This window comes from Anomaloglossus baeobatrachus, chromosome 1, assembly GCF_048569485.1.
Source record: "Anomaloglossus baeobatrachus isolate aAnoBae1 chromosome 1, aAnoBae1.hap1, whole genome shotgun sequence".
In the NCBI taxonomy this organism is placed as follows: domain Eukaryota; kingdom Metazoa; phylum Chordata; class Amphibia; order Anura; family Aromobatidae; genus Anomaloglossus; species Anomaloglossus baeobatrachus.
This window is the reverse complement of record NC_134353.1, coordinates 794,625,955-794,648,063: the sequence shown is the minus strand read 5'-3', so window position 1 is coordinate 794,648,063 and position 22,109 is coordinate 794,625,955. Positions and strand designations below refer to the sequence as shown.

Here is a 22,109-nt window from a genome sequence, read left to right as displayed (position 1 = left end):
AGCACCAGCCTCCTTTTAAAGTGTCCAGTGGTGACATTCTTACTTAATTATGACTGATTGATCGCCAGCCCTGTCCTCATCAACACCCACACCTGCCCTCCAGACAGGATTAACCCTGAATGGTCAGTAGCTTAGCTGGGACGCCTTCCTGCTTATGGCACCTGCTGTCCCTGCTCCTGTGACACGGGATGTCACGTAGCCCCCCTGATGTTCTCGCCTATGGCGAGTGGTTATACACCGGGCACCCTACTCGGGGCAAACCGGTGTTGTTGGAATTTTTTTGTTTTTGTTCCTCTTCTCACAAATGTTCCTTAATTTTTTTTGGAAATTTCTCTCAATTCCTTGCTGGTCTAGCCCCTCTCATCCCTGATGGCGTTCCTAGGAATTCAAACCCCCCTGCGGCTCCAATATGAGAATTAAGATATTGTCTATTAATTTGAACGGACTAAACTCCCCAGCAAAAAGGTCAATGATGTGGAGAGAGGTGAAGGCATAGCATGCATTCAGGAGACCCACCTTCTTTCCACAGATAATAAACGGCTACTTCATTCAAGGTTCCAACACGCCTTTTTTGCTAATGACTCAAAAAAAAGAGGAGGAGTGGCCATTTTAATAAAGAACGCAGTGGCCTTTAAATTGATAAATGTCAGTTATGGAGCGGATGGAAGATATATTATTTTGTCTTGTTATATCAACAGCATCCCTTATACCTTGGCAACGGTCTACTCCCCAAATTCATCACAATTGACCTTTGCTAGGAAATTTTTCCAAGCATTCAAAGATACTGCCACAGGGATGGAAATCATCTGTGGAGACTTTAATATACCTGTTATACGCTCCATGGATTGCTCCAACATCAGCCTCCCACATGCTAAGGAACTTAAGCATCTCATCAATGAATTCCATTTTCATGACATCTGGAGATATTTGCACGCATCAGAAAGAGACTATACATTCTTCTCTTCCAGGCATCGCTCATACAGTAGAATTGATTTTTTTTTGGTCGACAGCAAATCTATAAGTAATTGTGTGGCAGCTGATATTGGTTTAATTACTTGGACAGATCATGCGCCGATCTCTTTGTCTGTTCAGGGTAGCTTTAATGTTCAAAATTCCCCTAGGTGGAGACTGAATACCAGCTTGCTTGGTAGGCAGAAGGTACATGATGAAGTAGAGTCAGTGTTAACAGAATATTTCAAACTTAATAATAATGGGGAAATTTCTGACGAGACCCTGTGGGCTGCTCATAAAGCAGTAGTCAGAGGGCAGCTCATAAAAATAGCCTCCATCCAAAAAAGGCAAAAAGACGCAGATATTAAATATATATTAACCCGTATTCATCACCTTGAATCCCTGAATAAAGCCAAAGCAACCCCTAAATTGACTAAAGAAATTGTAACCCATAGATTCCAACTAAGATCCCTACTCCTGCAAAAATACGAACATAATCTTAAAAAAAATAGATTGACATTTTATGCTAAGGGGGATAGAGCGGGGTCCTTATTGGCAAGAAGGACGAAAAAACGTGAGATTCAATCTAAAATAGAATTCCTCAGGGACCCAAACGGAACAATCACTAGACATCCCATTGAAATAGCAGAAGCATTTGCGAAATACTATGAGGCCCTGTATAATCTAAAATATGATTCCAATACGTCACAGCCGACTCAAGTGGATATACAGGGTTTCCTAGACACCCTGGATCTTCCCCGGGTCTCAGATGAGCAATTAGAGGAACTTAATCTTCCCTTTACTACACATGAAATCCTAGGTGCCATCAAAATGATTAAGTCTAACTCCGCCCCGGGCCCCGATGGGCTGCCATACAAACAATTTACATCTACTCTGTCCCCCTTTACGTCAAAAACCTTCAATTTTTGGCAAAATAAAGGGTCAATTTCCCCAGACAACTTAGAAGCGATTATTATCACGCTACCCAAGCCAGGGAAACCTGCAGACACCCCGGGTAATTTTAGGCCCATTTCACTCCTAAATTATGATGTTAAAATTTATGCCAAACTAGTGGCAGATAGACTTCATAAAGTGATCCCGACCTTAGTGGCTCCAGACCAAGTTGGGTTTGTGACAGGCAGGCAATCTAAGGATGGCACCAGACGGATGCTTGACTTGATTGGACTGGTGGAGATATAGGGTGAACCCAGTGCATTCCTGTCTCTTGATGCTGAAAAAGCCTTTGACAGGGTGCACTGGGGATACCTGGAGAGAGTTCTAACAAAATTCGGGTTCTTGGGGAAAATCAAGTCATCCATTCTAGCCCTCTACTCTTACCCAAATGCGTCAGTGTTGGCATCGGGGTTTCTGTCATCTAAATTTCAAATAAGTAATGGCACCCACCAGGGGGGTCCATTGTCTCCCGCTATTTTTGCTTTAGTGGTAGAACCTCTGGCGGAAGCTATACGAAAAAACATAGCCATTTCTGGTATAAGAGTTGGGGAATTTGAACATAAACTTGGTTTATACGCAGACAATGTGATAATTTCCTGTTCTAACCTTGCAGTGTCGATTCCAGCAGTGGTGAACACATTATCAAACTTTTCTAAAATGTCGTATTATAAGCTTAATGCTGCAAAGTCTTTGATACTGCCGTTTAATGTACCGGTGGAGGCAAGGAGTGCGCTGGAGGGGGCCTTTCAATTCAAATGGTGCAACAGGGGGATACCTTATTTGGGTATTAAGCTGACACCATCGCAGATGTTAATTAAAGAAAATTTGGAACCTCTGATCCAAAATTTAGTAAAGGAATTGGGAAGGTATGAAAAAATATCATTGTCCTGGATGGCCAGGATACAGTCCTTTAAAATGGTTTTCTTACCCAAAATATTGTATGTGCTCAGATGCCTTCCCATCAAAATTTCTCACAAAACCCTGATGAAACGTCAATCGTTGACTAACAAATTTGTCTGGGGTAATAAAAGGGCTAGGGTCGCAGGTAAAGTGTTATACCCCCCATATGACTTAGGGGGATTGGGCACCCCAAACATAACGGCATATTATAAAGCCTTACTAATTGAATCACTAAAGGAATGGTGGCGTCCAGGTAATTCACATAGATGGGCTCAGATTGAAAATTTCCTGTCCCGCCAGGGCTCGGTCAGAAGAATGATGAAAGCAGAATATTTGAGCCGTTCACGGTTCTCCCCGTGTGTTCCCACCATGTCAGCCTACCTGGAGGTCTGGCGAAATGACTTGATTCATAAGATTCAGATTCCTCTTTCAGAGATTTCCCTCAAGTCGTTGGAATCTCAAATCCCCTTTTTGAATCTGGCCAGGTGGGAGCGATCGGGTATTACAGTGCTGGCGGATCTATACTCTGATTTGGGTGTTAACCCCTTTAATGAAATAGTACGGGAACAACCCTCTTTAAAGGGCTGTTTCTATCAACACATCCAAATTAGTCATTTTCTGGCCTCCAAATTTCCTCCAAAGTCGAATCCTCTGTTACCTACAACAAAGGCTTTGGTATTTAAAAAGATAATTAAATCCAAAGGTATCTCCTCGACATACAAATGGCTCAATAACCCCCCCGAAGAGCAAAAATCTCCTTATATGAATAAATGGGACGTGGAGTTGAGTGTCTCTACCTCTCCTTCAAACTGGCACTCGGCATCAGCAAATATTCAAAAATATTCCAAGTGTATAAATCATCTGGAGCAACTGAAAAAAGTACACCTGCGATGGTATCGGTCCCCAGCCAACTTAGCACAGTTCCTCCCAAATTATTCGCCACATTGTTGGAAGGGCTGCCTCCAAAGGAGTACTCTTGCTCACTGCTGGTGGGCTTGTCCCAAGGTTTTCTCGTTCTGGTTGGAGGTGTTTGGCCTGATGGGTGAGCTGACAGGCAATCCTATTAATCCGAATCCAGGTCTGGCAGTGCTAAATGTGGGTATAGAGGAGTTCTCTTGGGAATCCAGGGGTTTATTAGTTCACATTCTAGTAGCTGCCAGATATTGCATAAGTTTGCACTGGAAATCCCCAAAAGACGCCTACATTAGTTGAACTATTTAACCGAATTAATCTCCAATGCCAATACGAGTTCTGTCTGGCTCACTCCATCCGCGCCAAAAACAAAATACTTCAAATTTGGGACACGTGGCTAAACTCTGTATATGCATCCCCTGTCAGGCATCTGTTTCCAGGGCAAACTGTTGATAATTAAAAATGGGTCAAATAGGGTCAAAGAGAGTGTTACGCAGGGAGTTCACCCATACCACATGTCAATATTAAAGGTGTTTAAATCTCTGTTGTTGTTACTGCTCAGGCTACCCCGAAACGCCATCCAATTCCCTCCCTCCCCCCTCCCCCTCCCTGGTTGCCTCCTTGCAACCATCCATGGTTCTCCCCCTCTCCCCCACCTCTCTCTCCCCTCCCTTTTCTTATCTTCCTTTCTTACTCTCTGGTTCTGGTGTTTGGAACCCTCGTTTTGAGGATTAAAGAGTAAATTGGTAGGTTGACTCTATACGTATTGGGTATTGATTAACCAAAAAAAAAAGTTGCAACTTGCATCAGACATGACTGTTGGTGGTGTGACAAGAAATGTGAATCATAATCAAAGGTGATACTACCACGTGTTACAGCGTTGTTCTCTTTGTGTATTATTGCCAATGATACCTGAATTTCTTCTTTTTGTAATGTAACTTCCTACAATAAAAAATGATTGGATTAAAAACAAAAAAAAAAAAACACCCACACCTGTGTTAATGGAACAATCACTAAAACAATGCTAGCTGCTCCTTTTAAGGCAGGAATGCAATGATGTTGAAATGTGTTTTGGGGGTTGAAGCTCATTTTCTTAGCCAATATTGACTTTGCAAGTAATTGCTGTTAAGCTGATCACTCTTTATGACATTCTGGAGTATATGCAAATTGCCATTAGAAAAACTTAAGCAGTAGACTTTGTAAAAATTAATATTTGTAGCATTCTCAAAACTTTTGGCCATGACTGTACTATAGCTTGTTGCTGAAAAAGACCACATCTATTAGTAATTCCAGAAGTTTAAATTCAGCTTTTGAATTTATAATTAATATTATCTGAATCAGTGTATAAGGCCCTGTGCACACACTGTGGATTTGTTTCTTTAGCAAAAAACCCACCCTCTGGCAGAGAAAATGCATAAAAAAGGCATGGATTTTTACCGCAGTTTGGTGCGTTTTTGGACGGATTGCTTGTGGTTTCGTCCCTGAGGTTTTTTAACATAGGCAATGGCAAAACACAGGGAAAAATGCAGAAAAAAAGTGACATGCTACTTCTCTTTGCTTCAGAAATTCTGCAGCAGAACCTGTAAGGAAAACGACACAACGTGTGCACAGCATTTTGGATTTCTCATAGACTTTGCTGGGGAAGGACTACATGAAGTTTATGAACAAAACCTGCACCAATTCTGCAGCAAAAACCGAGGCAAATCCGCACAGTGCCTAAATGTTATAATGCTCTTATTAATTATTCTTACGTCTTTCTTTTTCTCTTCTAAGAATAGAAACTCCTTATACCAAGTTTCATGTTGTTCAACATCCTGTCTTGTCCTGCTTGGAAGGTATGCCAGGGCCTCTTCCAAGTATGAGGGTCTGCCTTTGTGCTTTGTCCAAATTTTCAGAAAGCTTTGATGGTCGAAGTCATCCCATCCTCCTAAACGGCCACCTGTCTGCTGCAGAAATTTCTCAAATACCACAACATCTTCTGGAAGCTGACTACAGGTCATACCATCCACCTGTGCTTTACCAGAGGTAACCTTGAAGGACTTTTCCACCACAGCGCTGAAAGATGCCTCCATTTTTTTTTCTAGAGCACTCAGCTCAATAACAGTTGTCTTTTCTTCTTTGATAAGCTCTTCGTAACTAAAACATGCAATACATGAATAAATAAATCAAAAGACGTAACAGGTAACAGTAGGCTTACATATCAATTGTCCTTATTAAACAACACACACTTCAAGCTATACAGATACCAACAAACCCAACCACTTATATTTGGTTAGATACGAAGTGAAAGTGTATACAAGTATTTATTAAAAAAATAGCAAACTTTATTGATAACATTAATTTACAATAATCGATTAAAAACAGGAAAAACCCACTGAGCAGAACACATGATCCCAGGGTAGCATCCGAAAAGATTAATTCTCAATCAGAAATATTCATAGAAAAATATTATAGTGTAACATTAATCCATAAGGCAATTATCCAAATCTTAAATTTTGAAAACTCAGTTTAACCCTTATTTGTTGTAAAACACAATGTTTCTATCAATAACCCATACGGCTTCTTGTTGCCCTATTGATGTCAAAAAACCTTTAAACCTGCCTATTAAATTTTTATATAGCAGGTAAGATCAATTCAAACATCAGTGGTTACAACACCAACAGGGCAACAATATTAACCTCACATTTAGTATTGAACCATATAGAAACCGCAGCAGAAAGTGAGCTCATATCCCATCCAGAGCACCCCAAGCTGTAACTATTTGAACAACTATATGTAATATGCAATAAGATTATCCGCAGGAAATTCTGGAGGGACAAGTAGTACACCCATAAGCTACTATTCAATTAGCGACAAAATGTGAGCAGTTTAAATTAAGAGATATTTACCGTATGGAAATTCTCGGATCACCTGGCCATGTGTTCCACCACCCCTGAGGAACACATGGCCAAGTGATCCGAGAATTTGTATACAGTAAATATCTCTTAATTTAACCACCATGCTGGCAATGGGTGGGAATTCAGGCGATCTGACCACCAAACATCTACTAATTATAACTTGCTATATTACTACATGGGACAGAATGTGTCGTTGCTTACCAGTCAAGGAGAGAATTAGCAAAGCAAAAGTACTAAAATAGTGGTCACAATTAAAAATTAACTTTTAATATTTAGTTTTAAAAGGAATTTATACCACACACCATAAATGGTTGCAAAACCAACCAACTAATTAGGGCGGATGTTCAAGCCCCTATCATTACCCAGTCAAGGACACTGTGTAACCAGTAGTGATGGTTCTACTGAAATAACACCAATTGAGACAATTGTCCCATATGTAACATGTAGATTAATAATCCATAGCATAGACAAACTTTTGAGTGGGTATAGTCCCACTATGATGATGATATTAGAGACTAAACAACGTTATCGTCTCTACAATAAATATGCAACAGCTGCAATCTGCAGCAATCAGTAACCAACAAAATGGTCAATTGGAACACAAACTTGTTTTTTAGTTGTCCAGTAACAGGGGGGGGCACCAAATCCGCCTCACAATACCCCTTAGCTGGCAACAATCTGACCTGATGTTTTCTTAGACCTCCCGACGCGTTTCTTAATTTATCTTAATCCTCAGGGGACTGTGGTCAAGAAATAACAACTGTGAAAATAAACAATATAATCAGGCTAAAAAAACAATGCAAGGATTCATCAAAAAGGTCGCAAAGCATTCTCAAATAAGCCTCCCACATACCTTCATTAAAGAGGCGGACAACCAACATACTGTGTCCGGGCTGGTAGTAAGCACTGGGCTTTCAAACTTGCCGCCCTTAAATATCCTGTGGGCGGGATGCCCAAATTATCATAGTTGCCACCCCTATGCTGAGAGCACCGTCCCTACACGATGAATGATCGGTCAAGAACCAATCATCAGATAGTGGGACCGCCCACCACCATATTTGGGCCACAACAATTGGTGGCCGTCGCTGAGGGCTCACCCTCATTGACCAATTGGTGTATTGGAAAGTCGTCCCCCAATTACATCCCCGTGTGTGATGGTCATATGCTCTCTGACATCACCACCTATCACATTCCTGCCACTCATACCATGTGACCGGAACTACCGCATTTGGCCGGCGTACAGCGCGGCCGGAAGTCCCGCCCATATGACGTCCAATCGTACATGTGACCGCAGGCCGGCGTCATCCGATCTATCCCACATCAAAGGATGACCGGAGCTATACAGCATACCTCTAGGCGCCTGACATCCTGCCTGCAGTGCTAATTTCATTAATATTTCTATTGCCGTATAGCCGGAAATACATGAGATTTTCAGGCACGCATCGCGGTCACGTGATCTACCCACGTGACCGCAGGCCGACGTCAATCAGGTGACCGGAAGTGCGCGGAACCACATCGCGCACCTCCAGATACATCAAACGCCAAACAGCGACGCGTCAGCACGTCACCAGGGCAACCTTTAATCACATGACCTGTCATATTCTCATTGCCATAGTACACTTCGAGCGCCCATATTTGTACATAGGCTGGCGACACACAAACATGCTTGCGTACCCCCCACCTGTTAAAGGGGCTAGGGCTCGTCACATGAGAGATAACATGAGGGCAAGTTGTGCAGAATAAGGAACGGGAAGAGGAGGTGGGGGGGGGGGGGGGTAGGGAGGGGGGTATTCTTAGAAAGAATCAGTAGGGAGGATTGAGAATGCTGAATTGTCCTAATAATAGAAGGACACAAGATTGGATTCAGGCAGGCACCCACAACGGGCCCAATCGACACGGACACGAGGCAATTGGAGAATAAAAACAATCAGATATCCAAATAGAGTTTGGCAGGGGGGGAGGGGAGATTATCAACAGAAAGGAGGAGGGTTGGGTGTCCTATAACGGACCCTACTCAGCCCTATCCTCCCCCTACCTACCAACGGAGTGTAACAACACCTTAAAGTACCGGGTGCCCCCGCTCCACGGTGGCTGTCCCTAAAGGACCCTAATCTGGCCCTAGGGGCTATAGGAAGCACCCATAAGTGAGTGTCTCATTGAGACCCCACGGTGTTTGGGTTTTCAATGTATATATCCATTTGCACTCCCGCTGGAGGATCAATCGATCCCAATCTCCCCCTCGAATCGGGTAATTGATAAGATCGATTCCCATGAAAGTTAACCCTGAGATGTCACTGTTATGCACGACTTCCATGTGTTTGGCTAGGGGAGTATCCCTCTTATGGACTATATCTCTAAGGTGCTCCCCCACCCTTCTCCTGAACTCCCTTCTCGTCTTGCCTACATATTCCAGTCCACAGCCACATCTTGCTTTATAGACCACCCCCTTCGAACGACAGTTTATGAAGTTCCTGATGTCAAAGGAACAACCAGTCGCAGAGCTGGAGAAGGTCCTCCCGGTTTCGATGTGTGGACAAGCAACACACCCCTTACATCGAAAACACCCTTTCAGTTCAGTTCGTAACCAGGTGTTGTCTTTTGGGCGAATAAAGTGGCTGTGGACTACTCTATCACCGATAGAGCGACCTCTCTTATATGTACATTTTGGATGGTTACCCACCACATCACCTATGTCTACATCCATCTCAAGAATTGGCCAGTGCCGTTCCAAGATCTTACGTATTGCAGCTGACCCATTGGTAAAGGTGGAGATGAAATGAAATTTCCCATCCGTTGTCTTGTTCTTATTATGCGAGGGAACTAATAGACTGGATCTTTCCCTAGATTGTGCCGCTTTGTAGGCCTTAGAGAGGACATGGTCAGGATATCCCCTTTCCCTAAACCGGCTGCGTAAATCATCCGCCTGTCGGGAAAAGTTTAAAGGGGTGGAACAATTCCGTCGTGCCCGCAGATATTGTCCCTTGGGGATGCCTGCCCTGAGAGGTAAGGGATGATTGCTCTCCCAGCGCAGGAGTGCATTGGAGGAGGTAGGTTTACGAAAAGTGTTAGTCGTTAGGGTTCCATCAGCATTTTTTGTCACAAGAATGTCCAAAAAAGACAGCTCTCTTTCGTCACATAGGGCCGTAAAACCTAGCCCCAAAGGATTGTGATTGATCTCAGAGACAAATTGTAAAAATGTCTCCTTGGAACCCCGCCATAGCACGAATACGTCGTCTATGTAGCGGGTCCATAATACAATCCTATCCAAATCATAAGGGGAATCTTCCCCAAAAATGAGGTTCTCTTCCCACCAGCCCAGGAGCAGATTGGCGTAAGATGGAGCACATGGACAACCCATGGCCGTGCCCCTGAGCTGGTGGAAGAAGAACCCATCAAAAAGAAAAAATTTTTTTGTAAGACAGAAAGAGAGCAGTCTGACCAACCACGCATTGTGACTTGTGAAGTGACAGCCTCGTCCTTTCAAAAAGTACTCCACCGCTCTCAATCCATCCTCATGCACGATCGAGGAGTACAAGGCCTCCACGTCAATCGAGCATAGGATGGTGTCATTATCAAGCACAACATCTTCAATCTTTCTCAAAAAATCCGTTGAGTCCAACGTGAATGAATTCAACGAACTCACGAACGGCTTGAGAATATGATCGAGATAGGTGCCGATGTTCTGACAAAGGCCCCCCACCCCAGACACAATTGGTCTACCTTTAAGGGGTGTGAGGCCTTTGTGCACCTTGGGGAGACAGTAGAAGGTGGCCAATGTAGGAAACAGAGGAAACAGGAAATCATATTCGTTTTTATCTATGAGTCTGGCTTCCAAACCTTCTAATAGAAGTACCTTAAGTTCTGCTTTAAAGTCATTAAGGGGATTGTGTTTCAATCTCTTATAGTTGTCAGTGTTATTAAGGATAGTCAAACACATCTTCCTGTAATCCTCCAAGTCCTGTACCACTATATTGCCCCCCTTGTCTGAACTTTTTATTACGATCGAGCGGTCTTGTTCCAAGGCACGCAAGGCCATCACTTCAGGTCTAGTCAAGTTAAACACTTTGTGTTTTTTCTGGCGGGCCAAATTTTCAAGATCCTTTGAGACTTGCTCAACAAAGACGTCTATAGTGGACTGATCAAACAGATTAGGAGGCATGCGACGACTTTTGTTCTTTAGGGACGTAAATGGACCTTCGCCACTAAGGTTAGGGTCTGCGTCTGATAAATGGTAAAGTAGCCGTATGTCTCCCAAAAGCGCCTCAGGTACCCCCAGTTCTTTGCTCATGCGTTTCTCTTCCTTTACAAAATGCTTGTGCCACTTAAGTTTCCTAGCAAATAAGTGTAGGTCTTTAATACTTTCAAACAGCTGGAAATCTGAAGTGGGAACAAAGGAAAGGCCCCTGCTCAACACACACATTTCTTCCGTACTCAAAACCCGTGAAGACAAATTCAAGACCTGTGGTTGTCTGTCTGGTTGGGTGGGCGCGATTGACTTCTCAGGTAATACCCCTGGTCTAAAAAACGCACTCCTGGATTGTCGTTGTGGAACCCCCTACCTCTTCCTCTTCCTCCTCTACCACGTTGCCTTCCTCTAGAGTTTTTATTACGCTTTTCACTATCTGAGGCCTCAGTATCAGTTGAAGAAAAATCAGTTTCAAGACCAGCAGGAGCGTTCCTAGGGACAGAGAAGGTATACGCCCTCCTATCCCTAAACTCCTGCAGATCCCGGATCCGGGATCTGCAGGAGTTTAGGGATAGGAGGGCGTATACCTTCTCTGTCCCTAGGAACGCTCCTGCTGGTCTTGAAACTGATTTTTCTTCATCTGATACTGAGGCCTCAGATAGTGAAAAAGCGTAATAAAAACTCTAGAGGAAGGCAACGTGGTAGAGGAGGAAGAGGAAGAGGTAGGGGGTTCCACAACGACAATCCAGGAGTGCGTTTTTTAGACCAGGGGGTATTACCTGAGAAGTCAATCGCGCCCACCCAACCAGACAGACAACCACAGGTCTTGAATTTGTCTTCATGGGTTTTGAGTACGGAAGAAATGTGTGTGTTGAGCAGGGGCCTTTCCTTTGTTCCCACTTCAGATTTCCAGCTGTTTGAAAGTATTAAAGACCTACACTTATTTGCTAGGAAACTTAAGTGGCACAAGCATTTTGTAAAGGAAGAGAAACGCATGAGCAAAGAACTGGGGGTACCTGAGGCGCTTTTGGGAGACATACGGCTACTTTACCATTTATCAGACGCAGACCCTAACCTTAGTGGCGAAGGTCCATTTACGTCCCTAAAGAACAAAAGTCGTCGCATGCCTCCTAATCTGTTTGATCAGTCCACTATAGACGTCTTTGTTGAGCAAGTCTCAAATCTCAAGGATTGAAAATTTGGCCCGCCAGAAAAAACACAAAGTGTTTAACTTGACTAGACCTGAAGTGATGGCCTTGCGTGCCTTGGAACAAGACCGCTCGATCGTAATAAAAAGTTCAGACAAGGGGGGCAATATAGTGGTACAGGACTTGGAGGATTACAGGAAGATGTGTTTGACTATCCTTAATAACACTGACAACTATAAGAGATTGAAACACAATCCCCTTAATGACTTTAAAGCAGAACTTAAGGTACTTCTATTAGAAGGTTTGGAAGCCAGACTCATAGATAAAAACGAATATGATTTCCTGTTTCCTCTGTTTCCTACATTGGCCACCTTCTACTGTCTCCCCAAGGTGCACAAAGGCCTCACACCCCGTAAAGGTAGACCAATTGTGTCTGGGGTGGGGGGCCTTTGTCAGAACATCGGCACCTATCTCGATCATATTCTCAAGCCGTTCGTGAGTTCGTTGAATTCATTCACGTTGGACTCAACGGATTTTTTGAGAAAGATTGAAGATGTTGTGCTTGATAATGACACCATCCTATGCTCGATTGACGTGGAGGCCTTGTACTCCTCGATCGTGCATGAGGATGGATTGAGAGCGGTGGAGTACTTTTTGAAAGGACGAGGCTGTCACTTCACAAGTCACAATGCGTGGTTGGTCAGACTGCTCTCTTTCTGTCTTACAAAAAATTTTTTTCTTTTTGATGGGTTCTTCTTCCACCAGCTCAGGGGCACGGCCATGGGTTGTCCATGTGCTCCATCTTACGCCAATCTGCTCCTGGGCTGGTGGGAAGAGAACCTCATTTTTGGGGAAGATTCCCCTTATGATTTGGATAGAATTGTATTATGGACCCGCTACATAGACGACGTATTCGTGCTATGGCGGGGTTCCAAGGAGACATTTTTACAATTTGTCTCTGAGATCAATCACAATCCTTTGGGGCTAGGTTTTACGGCCCTATGTGACGAAAGAGAGCTGTCTTTTTTGGACATTCTTGTGACAAAAAATGCTGATGGAACCCTAACGACTAACACTTTTCGTAAACCTACCTCCTCCAATGCACTCCTGCGCTGGGAGAGCAATCATCCCTTACCTCTCAGGGCAGGCATCCCCAAGGGACAATATCTGCGGGCACGACGGAATTGTTCCACCCCTTTAAACTTTTCCCGACAGGCGGATGATTTACGCAGCCGGTTTAGGGAAAGGGGATATCCTGACCATGTCCTCTCTAAGGCCTACAAAGCGGCACAATCTAGGGAAAGATCCAGTCTATTAGTTCCCTCGCATAATAAGAACAAGACAACGGATGGGAAATTTCATTTCATCTCCACCTTTACCAATGGGTCAGCTGCAATACGTAAGATCTTGGAACGGCACTGGCCAATTCTTGAGATGGATGTAGACATAGGTGATGTGGTGGGTAACCATCCAAAATGTACATATAAGAGAGGTCGCTCTATCGGTGATAGAGTAGTCCACAGCCACTTTATTCGCCCAAAAGACAACACCTGGTTACGAACTGAACTGAAAGGGTGTTTTCGATGTAAGGGGTGTGTTGCTTGTCCACACATCGAAACCGGGAGGACCTTCTCCAGCTCTGCGACTGGTTGTTCCTTTGACATCAGGAACTTCATAAACTGTCGTTCGAAGGGGGTGGTCTATAAAGCAAGATGTGGCTGTGGACTGGAATATGTAGGCAAGACGAGAAGGGAGTTCAGGAGAAGGGTGGGGGAGCACCTTAGAGATATAGTCCATAAGAGGGATACTCCCCTAGCCAAACACATGGAAGTCGTGCATAACAGTGACATCTCAGGGTTAACTTTCATGGAATCGATCTTATCAATTACCCGATTCGAGGGGGAGATTGGGATCGATTGATCCTCCAGCGGGAGTGCAAATGGATATATACATCGAAAACCCAAACACCGTGGGGTCTCAATGAGACACTCACTTATGGGTGCTTCCTATAGCCCCTAGGGCCAGATTAGGGTCCTTTAGGGACAGCCACCGTGGAGCGGGGGCACCCGGTACTTTAAGGTGTTGTTACACTCCGTTGGTAGGTAGGGGGAGGATAGGGCTGAGTAGGGTCCGTTATAGGACACCCAACCCTCCTCCTTTCTGTTGATAATCTCCCCTCCCCCCCTGCCAAACTCTATTTGGATATCTGATTGTTTTTATTCTCCAATTGCCTCGTGTCCGTGTCGATTGGGCCCGTTGTGGGTGCCTGCCTGAATCCAATCTTGTGTCCTTCTATTATTAGGACAATTCAGCATTCTCAATCCTCCCTACTGATTCTTTCTAAGAATACCCCCCTCCCTACCCCCCCCCCCCCCCTCCTCTTCCCGTTCCTTATTCTGCACAACTTGCCCTCATGTTATCTCTCATGTGACGAGCCCTAGCCCCTTTAACAGGTGGGGGGTACGCAAGCATGTTTGTGTGTCGCCAGCCTATGTACAAATATGGGCGCTCGAAGTGTACTATGGCAATGAGAATATGACAGGTCATGTGATTAAAGGTTGCCCTGGTGACGTGCTGACGCGTCGCTGTTTGGCGTTTGATGTATCTGGAGGTGCGCGATGTGGTTCCGCGCACTTCCGGTCACCTGATTGACGTCGGCCTGCGGTCACGTGGGTAGATCACGTGACCGCGATGCGTGCCTGAAAATCTCATGTATTTCCGGCTATACGGCAATAGAAATATTAATGAAATTAGCACTGCAGGCAGGATGTCAGGCGCCTAGAGGTATGCTGTATAGCTCCGGTCATCCTTTGATGTGGGATAGATCGGATGACGCCGGCCTGCGGTCACATGTACGATTGGACGTCATATGGGCGGGACTTCCGGCCGCGCTGTACGCCGGCCAAATGCGGTAGTTCCGGTCACATGGTATGAGTGGCAGGAATGTGATAGGTGGTGATGTCAGAGAGCATATGACCATCACACACGGGGATGTAATTGGGGGACGACTTTCCAATACACCAATTGGTCAATGAGGGTGAGCCCTCAGCGACGGCCACCAATTGTTGTGGCCCAAATATGGTGGTGGGCGGTCCCACTATCTGATGATTGGTTCTTGACCGATCATTCATCGTGTAGGGACGGTGCTCTCAGCATAGGGGTGGCAACTACGATAATTTGGGCATCCCGCCCACAGGATATTTAAGGGCGGCAAGTTTGAAAGCCCAGTGCTTACTACCAGCCCGGACACAGTATGTTGGTTGTCCGCCTCTTTAATGAAGGTATGTGGGAGGCTTATTTGAGAATGCTTTGCGACCTTTTTGATGAATCCTTGCATTGTTTTTTTAGCCTGATTATATTGTTTATTTTCACAGTTGTTATTTCTTGACCACAGTCCCCTGAGGATTAAGATAAATTAAGAAACGCGTCGGGAGGTCTAAGAAAACATCAGGTCAGATTGTTGCCAGCTAAGGGGTATTGTGAGGCGGATTTGGTGCCCCCCCCTGTTACTGGACAACTAAAAAACAAGTTTGTGTTCCAATTGACCATTTTGTTGGTTACTGATTGCTGCAGATTGCAGCTGTTGCATATTTATTGTAGAGACGATAACGTTGTTTAGTCTCTAATATCATCATCATAGTGGGACTATACCCACTCAAAAGTTTGTCTATGCTATGGATTATTAATCTACATGTTACATATGGGACAATTGTCTCAATTGGTGTTATTTCAGTAGAACCATCACTACTGGTTACACAGTGTCCTTGACTGGGTAATGATAGGGGCTTGAACATCCGCCCTAATTAGTTGGTTGGTTTTGCAACCATTTATGGTGTGTGGTATAAATTCCTTTTAAAACTAAATATTAAAAGTTAATTTTTAATTGTGACCACTATTTTAGTACTTTTGCTTTGCTAATTCTCTCTATATTACTACATACAAAAAAACGATCTCTGTGACAAAAGTCTTAACACTGTCTGTTGGTGAACGATACAGTTTGTATTACCTGTATTCTTTAAATAGCAAATGGAAACACATAGCTGCAGTCTACAAAAGTTATGCTTCTCCATGGTCTTTCTGCTCATATAAGGGGTATTCTGAATAGGAGATAATTCGTTTAAGTTGAAATACAGTGATGAAAGATTGTGCATCAATTGCTTCTCTATTGGATTGTATACAAGTGTTCAACACCACCAGTCAAATACCCACAAAAATTAATGTATTGCGCTGGCTATGTAATTATTATCAATTCCTAAGAAACTGGAACAAATGTTCTCTCATTGTGATATGCTGAAATTATGATGGGTTGGCGGTACGAGCGCTGGAGATAAACAACGCTGGTATACACCATTGTCCTGTAACATTATATGCAGCTTCCTAAATTATGAAGCTGGCTTTTAAAACTGGGCAGAATGACAAACACATGTACAGTGCCTTGCGAAGGTATTCGGCCCCCTTGAATTTGTCAACCTTTTCCCACATTTCAGGCTTCAAACACAAAGATAAAAATATTACTGTTATGGTGAAGAATCAACAACAAGTGGGACACAATTATGAAGTTGAATGAAATGTATTGTTTATTTTAAACTTTTTAAAAAAGATAAATAATAACTGAAAATTGGGGTGTGCAATATTATTCGTCCCCTTTAAGTTAATACTTTGTAGCGCCACCTTTTGCTGCTTTAACAGCTGTAAGTTGCTTGGGGTATGTGTTTAACAGTTTTGCACATCAAGAGGCTGAAATTCTTGCCCATTCTTCCTTTGCAAATAGCTCGAGCTGAGTGAGGTTGGATGGAGAGCGTTTGTGAACAGCAGTTTTCAGCTCTGTCCACAGATTTTCGATTGGATTCAGGTCTGGACTTTGACTTGGCCATTCTAACACCTGTATACATTTATTTGTAAACCATTCCATTGTAGATTTTGCTTTATGTTTGGGATCATTGTCTTGTTGAAAGACAAATCTCCATCCCAGTCTCAGGTGTTTGTAGACTCCAACAGGTTTTCTTCAAGAATGGTCCTGTATTTGGCTCCATCCATCTTCCCATCAATTTTAACCATCTTCTCTGTCCTGCTGAAGAAAAACAGGACCAAACCATGATGCTGCCACCACCATGTTTGACAGTGGGGATGGTGTTCAGGGTGATGAGTGTGACGATATGGTCTCTGAATGCCTAGCATGGGTTAACTTTCTTAACATTCAGCCAGACATGAAGACAGTTTGTTTATAGATGGGGGATAATCCCTCATTGTTCTACAAGACTCTTGGGGGTTTAGTATTGAAGTTTTTGTTGACTCATGTAATTGTTTTGGCCACTGAAGGTCAGACACCCAGATAACTCAATTATGCGAACTTCCCATTGTATTACTAAGTGAATTGCTAGATGTGATGTAATTTACCTGTCTCACCCTTGTCTCAGGATATTTGAATATAGCTTGAAATTCATCCAATAAGAGAAGCAATCTTGTACAACCAATCCGATAAGGGCACAGTATATCCGAAGGGAAGGCTATGGCTATAAAAAGGGACTTCTTTAAGTCACCAGTGGTTGATGGATGTTGCATGATCCAATTTAAGCTCTTAAGAGCTGGCTAGGGGATCAGAACCAGGATGCCTTGTGGACTCGGTCTAGGGACTTTGGCTCCGACTAGAGGATCACTTGGCTACATGGCTTCAATCTAGGGACTCCGATTCCGATTGGAGTCCATACCACAGTCTAGGAATTTCGACTCCGGCTGCCAAGATTATATCATCATTCCAGAGACTACTTAAGGACGAAACCCAGGTTGGGACAATTTGGTCACCTGGCTACAGACTTTGCAGACCTCAGCCAGCCTGGCGTTATTCCAGTTTCGGTGGGTGCCCGCCGAAAGTGGGGTGCTGCTGGATTGGAGTAAGTAGCCCTGGAAGCTCTGAGGCACGGACATTCTAATTCCTGGTGAGCCAGCGGAAGGGTGAGACTCTGTTGCCTGTTACTTTTGTGTGTTTTGCTGGTTATGTGCTATGTGCAATTAATTGTTTGGGGATCCAATAAAGTCTTAATATTGTGATTCCCTCACCCTGTTTTGTCTGAGTAGTGTTCAGCCCACGGTTAAGGAGGTCGGTGCTCAGTTGGGATGAACCCTGGGCCAAGCTGTCTTTCTAAAGGCGTCCGGGCCAGCGGACGAGAGCACCCACTGACCCCCGGGTCTCCACAATTGGTGGCAGCGGTGTGATACTACTCAGCCTGTTTTATCCAGGGGAGCTGCAGAAGACTGGTGTTCGTGGACACTGTCCAGGGCTCAACAACCAGGGAGGCACATAAGCATACCTAGCAGGCCATAGGGGAGGGATTCAGGTTTCGGACGCTGCCATGTCCAACCCCACCAACTCAGCCGTGGGACAAGGACCAGAGAGGAGTTACGACCGCAGCAGTAAATGGATGCTCAGGATCTGTGCCAGATGCGAAAGATTGACTACAGGAACGCTGACACTCGGTCAGACTTGATCCAGAAATTAGTCCGTTGGGATGCCCAGAATGATGCAGAGGACGATAAGGATCCCGCCGATATTGACCCAGAGGATTTAAACTGTGCCACATCATGGATCTAGTGACAATCGGGAATCAACTTGGTCCAAAATGGCCCAAGCCACAGCGTTGTTGGCTGCATTGGGGACTAAATCCTCAAGAGAAGAGAGGGCTTGTGTTCTGGAATATATTTATGGGGTTCCAGCTGCCGTACTGCTAACACCAGCCGCTCGAGAAGGATGGTCCCGCTACCCAGCAGAAGCTGCACCGAAACAAAGGTCTACAAACAGGGCCTGTGACTTGCCCAATCTACGGCGCTGTTATACATGTGGGCGCCATGGACATATCGATAAAGATTGTCTCCAAAACCGAGGCCCCATGCTGGGAGCCCATCTGCCAGCTCAGCCGGTCAAGGTCTGTGACATACAGAGCCAGGGACTACGAGACACTGGTTCCTCCATTACCCTGGTAAGTCCAGTTATTGTTTCCCCAGAAGACCATTTACCAGACTCCCAATTATCCATCTCCCTGGCTGAGGACCAGCGCTCAGACATCCCTCTGGCATGTGTGCAGTTGGACCTAAGGACCGACCAGGGAGAGGTCGAGGTGGAGCTTATGGATAGCCTCCCCACACCTGGTATTTTGGGGACCAACCAGAAAGCGATCGATGTGGGACCTGTGAACAGCCTCCCTACACCTGATATTTTGGGGACTAACCAGGAAGCGATCGATGTGGGACTTGTGAACAGCCTCCCCATACCTGTGATTGTGGAGACTGACCAGGGCAAAGCTGATGTGGAGCTTATTGACAGCCTCTCCACACCTGTTATTTCAGGGACTAACCAGGAGGAAATTGAAGTGGGGTTCATGGATGGCCCCACCAAGCCTTTTGTTTCGGATACCACCCAGAGGGAAGTGGGGCTTGTGAATTACCTGCTCACACCAGTTATTTTGGAGTATGACCTTGGACAAGGACTATCCAGCCAGTTTGTAGCAGCCATCACCCACTTCCAAGCCAAGCAGGACCCTGATGTGGATCTTTCTAACATCTTTTCCAATGATAATTCACATTCCCAGTCTCCATCATCCACTTCTGAGCCAACAACCGTGAGAAAGCCTAACCAGACTGTGGCTATTGACTGGGGGAAGATTGATAGTAAGAAATGTATGCAAGCCCAACTCATGGACTCCACCTTAGTGCTTGTCCGCCATATGGCTGCTCAACCTGGGGGAGGTAATCAGGGGGAGGTGTATAGATGCGAGCCTCTGCTGCTGACCTCACCATTAAAAAGGACAATGCCGTCAAGAGGAGAAGGGTGATCGGCAGCCCATCCTGTCTGGCTAATATTAAGAAGGGGAGGAATGTGACGATATGGTCTCTTAATGCCTAGCATGGGTTAACTTTCTTAACATTCAGCCAGACATGAAGATCGTTTGTTTATAGATGGGGGATAATCCCTCATTGTTCTACAAGACTCTTGAGAGTTTAGTATTGACGTTTTTGTTGACTCTAGTAATGTTTTGGCCACTGAAGGCCAGACACCCAGATAACTCAATTATGCGAACTTCCCATTGTATTACTAAGTGAATTGCTAAATGTGATGTAATTTACCTGTCTCAAAAAAAAATACATAAAAACACAATACAATACTGAGACAAAACTCCATAAAAAAACATGAAAAAACGCAGGTTAGTGGAGTAATGGGTGGGCATACATACAATGATGGCATGTATACCAAACCAAGTAGATTCAGAAATATTTTTAAACTGGCTGGATATAAAACGATATAGTGGATCACTTTGAAGCCAGAAAATAGCACAGCAATTATAATAAGTATAATCAATATATGAATGTAGAGATTTCAAGCTCATACAACGATATAGAAAGAAGACCTCCATAAAGTGCTTGTGCTTACCCTGAAATTAACATGTTTCCAAAGAGGACTGAGCAGCTATGTAACAAATCCCCACCAGCGGTATGTGGATTTGTGCTCCAAGGGTTTATTCCCACCAGTCAAAGCCATGCAGTAAAATATGTGATAAAGATCACACTGCCCACCATCTCGACATGGGTTTTGCCTGCTTTACTAGTCATATTAAATAGTTCCACCATCAACAAATCCAAATTATTATTAATTATTATTATTATTATAAATCCAACCTGTGTATCACTCATCCTCCGCCGCACCCGGCGCCCCAGAGGTGCTGATGCGCATGGATCATCTTCTGACTGGATGCCGAGCGGAAGGAGGGGGAGGAGGGAAATGATGACACGGGCCACACACACACACGGCCCACACACACAAGCGGCAAGTGCCATGTTGGAAAAGGGTGTACGCAAGTGTGTGTCGTCATTTCCTCCCCTCCACGCAAATCCCAAACCCCTGGTGGGTATTAGTTACATAGCTGCTCACTCCTCTTTGGAAACATTTTAGTCTCAGGTTAAGCACAAGCACTTTATTGAAGTCTACTTTGTATGAACTTGGACTATATACATTGATAATATATTGATTGTACTTTTTATATTTGCTGTGCTATTTTCTGGCTTCCTAGTCATTGACTATATCATTGTATATTTCTGCATCTACTTGGGTTGGTATACATGCCATCATCATATGTATTCCCACCCATGACCGCACTGCCCTGCTTTTTTTCATGTTTTTAAGGGGTTTCCTCTAAGGGGTACTTTGCATGTTGCGACATTGCTAACATCGGCTAGCGAAGCCGAGCGTGATAGTACCCGCCCCCGTCGCACATGCGATATCTTGTGATAGCTGCCGTAGCGAACATTATCGCTACGGCAGCTTCACACGCGAACACTATCGCTACGGCAGCTTCACACGCACTTACCTGCCCTGCGACTTCGCTCTGGCCGGCGACCCGCCTCCTTCCTAAGAGGGTGGGTCGTGCGGCGTCACAGCGACGTCACATGGCAGGCGGCCAATAGAAGCGGAGGGGCGGAGATGAGCGGGACGTAAACATCCCGCCCACCTCCTTCCTTCCGCATTGCCGGTGGAGGCAGGTAAGGAGATGTTCCTCGCTCCTGCGGCTTCACACACAGCGATGTGTGCTGCCGCAGGAACGAGGAACAACATCGTATCTCCTATTGGTGCGACATTATGAAAATGACCGACGCTACACAGATCACCGATTTTCGACGCTTTTGCGAATGTTTATCGGCGCATCTAGGCTTTACACGTTGCGACGTCGTTACCGGCGCCGGATGTGCGTCACTTTCGATTTGACCCCGACGATATCGCAGTAGCGATGTCGCAACGTGCAAACTACCCCTAAGTATTATGTTGTGTTTTTTATGTCATTTTTGTATAATAAAATTATCTTTATTGAATTTCAACTTTGGATTATATTTTGTGTACAACGTTTTACCGTAGGTCAATTATAGGTATACACTTTGTACTCAATACATGAGATGTGAGTGCAGTAGCATTTTCCCTATTGAAAGCATATACAGTATTTCACAAAAATGAGTACACCTTCACATTTTTGTAAACTTTTATTATATCTTTTATGGAACAACACTGACAATACAACACTTTGATTTAATGTAAAGTATTCAGTGTACAGCTTATACAACTGTAAATTTGGTGTGCCCTCTAAATCACTCAATAGTCATTAATATCTAAACCTCTGGCAA

The 22,109-nt window shown here is 44.4% G+C and overlaps 1 protein-coding gene across 1 annotated transcript in view; it reads right to left on the bottom strand.

Moving 5' to 3' along the window:
- CCDC112 (coiled-coil domain containing 112) overlaps positions 1–22,109 on the bottom strand; it is a 96,749-nt gene that overhangs the window by 35,098 nt on the left and 39,542 nt on the right. Inside the window, exon 6 of the mRNA XM_075341892.1 lies at positions 5,469–5,853. Within this exon, the coding sequence (XP_075198007.1) occupies positions 5,469–5,853 (385 nt within the window). The remainder of the gene's footprint in view (positions 1–5,468; positions 5,854–22,109) is intronic.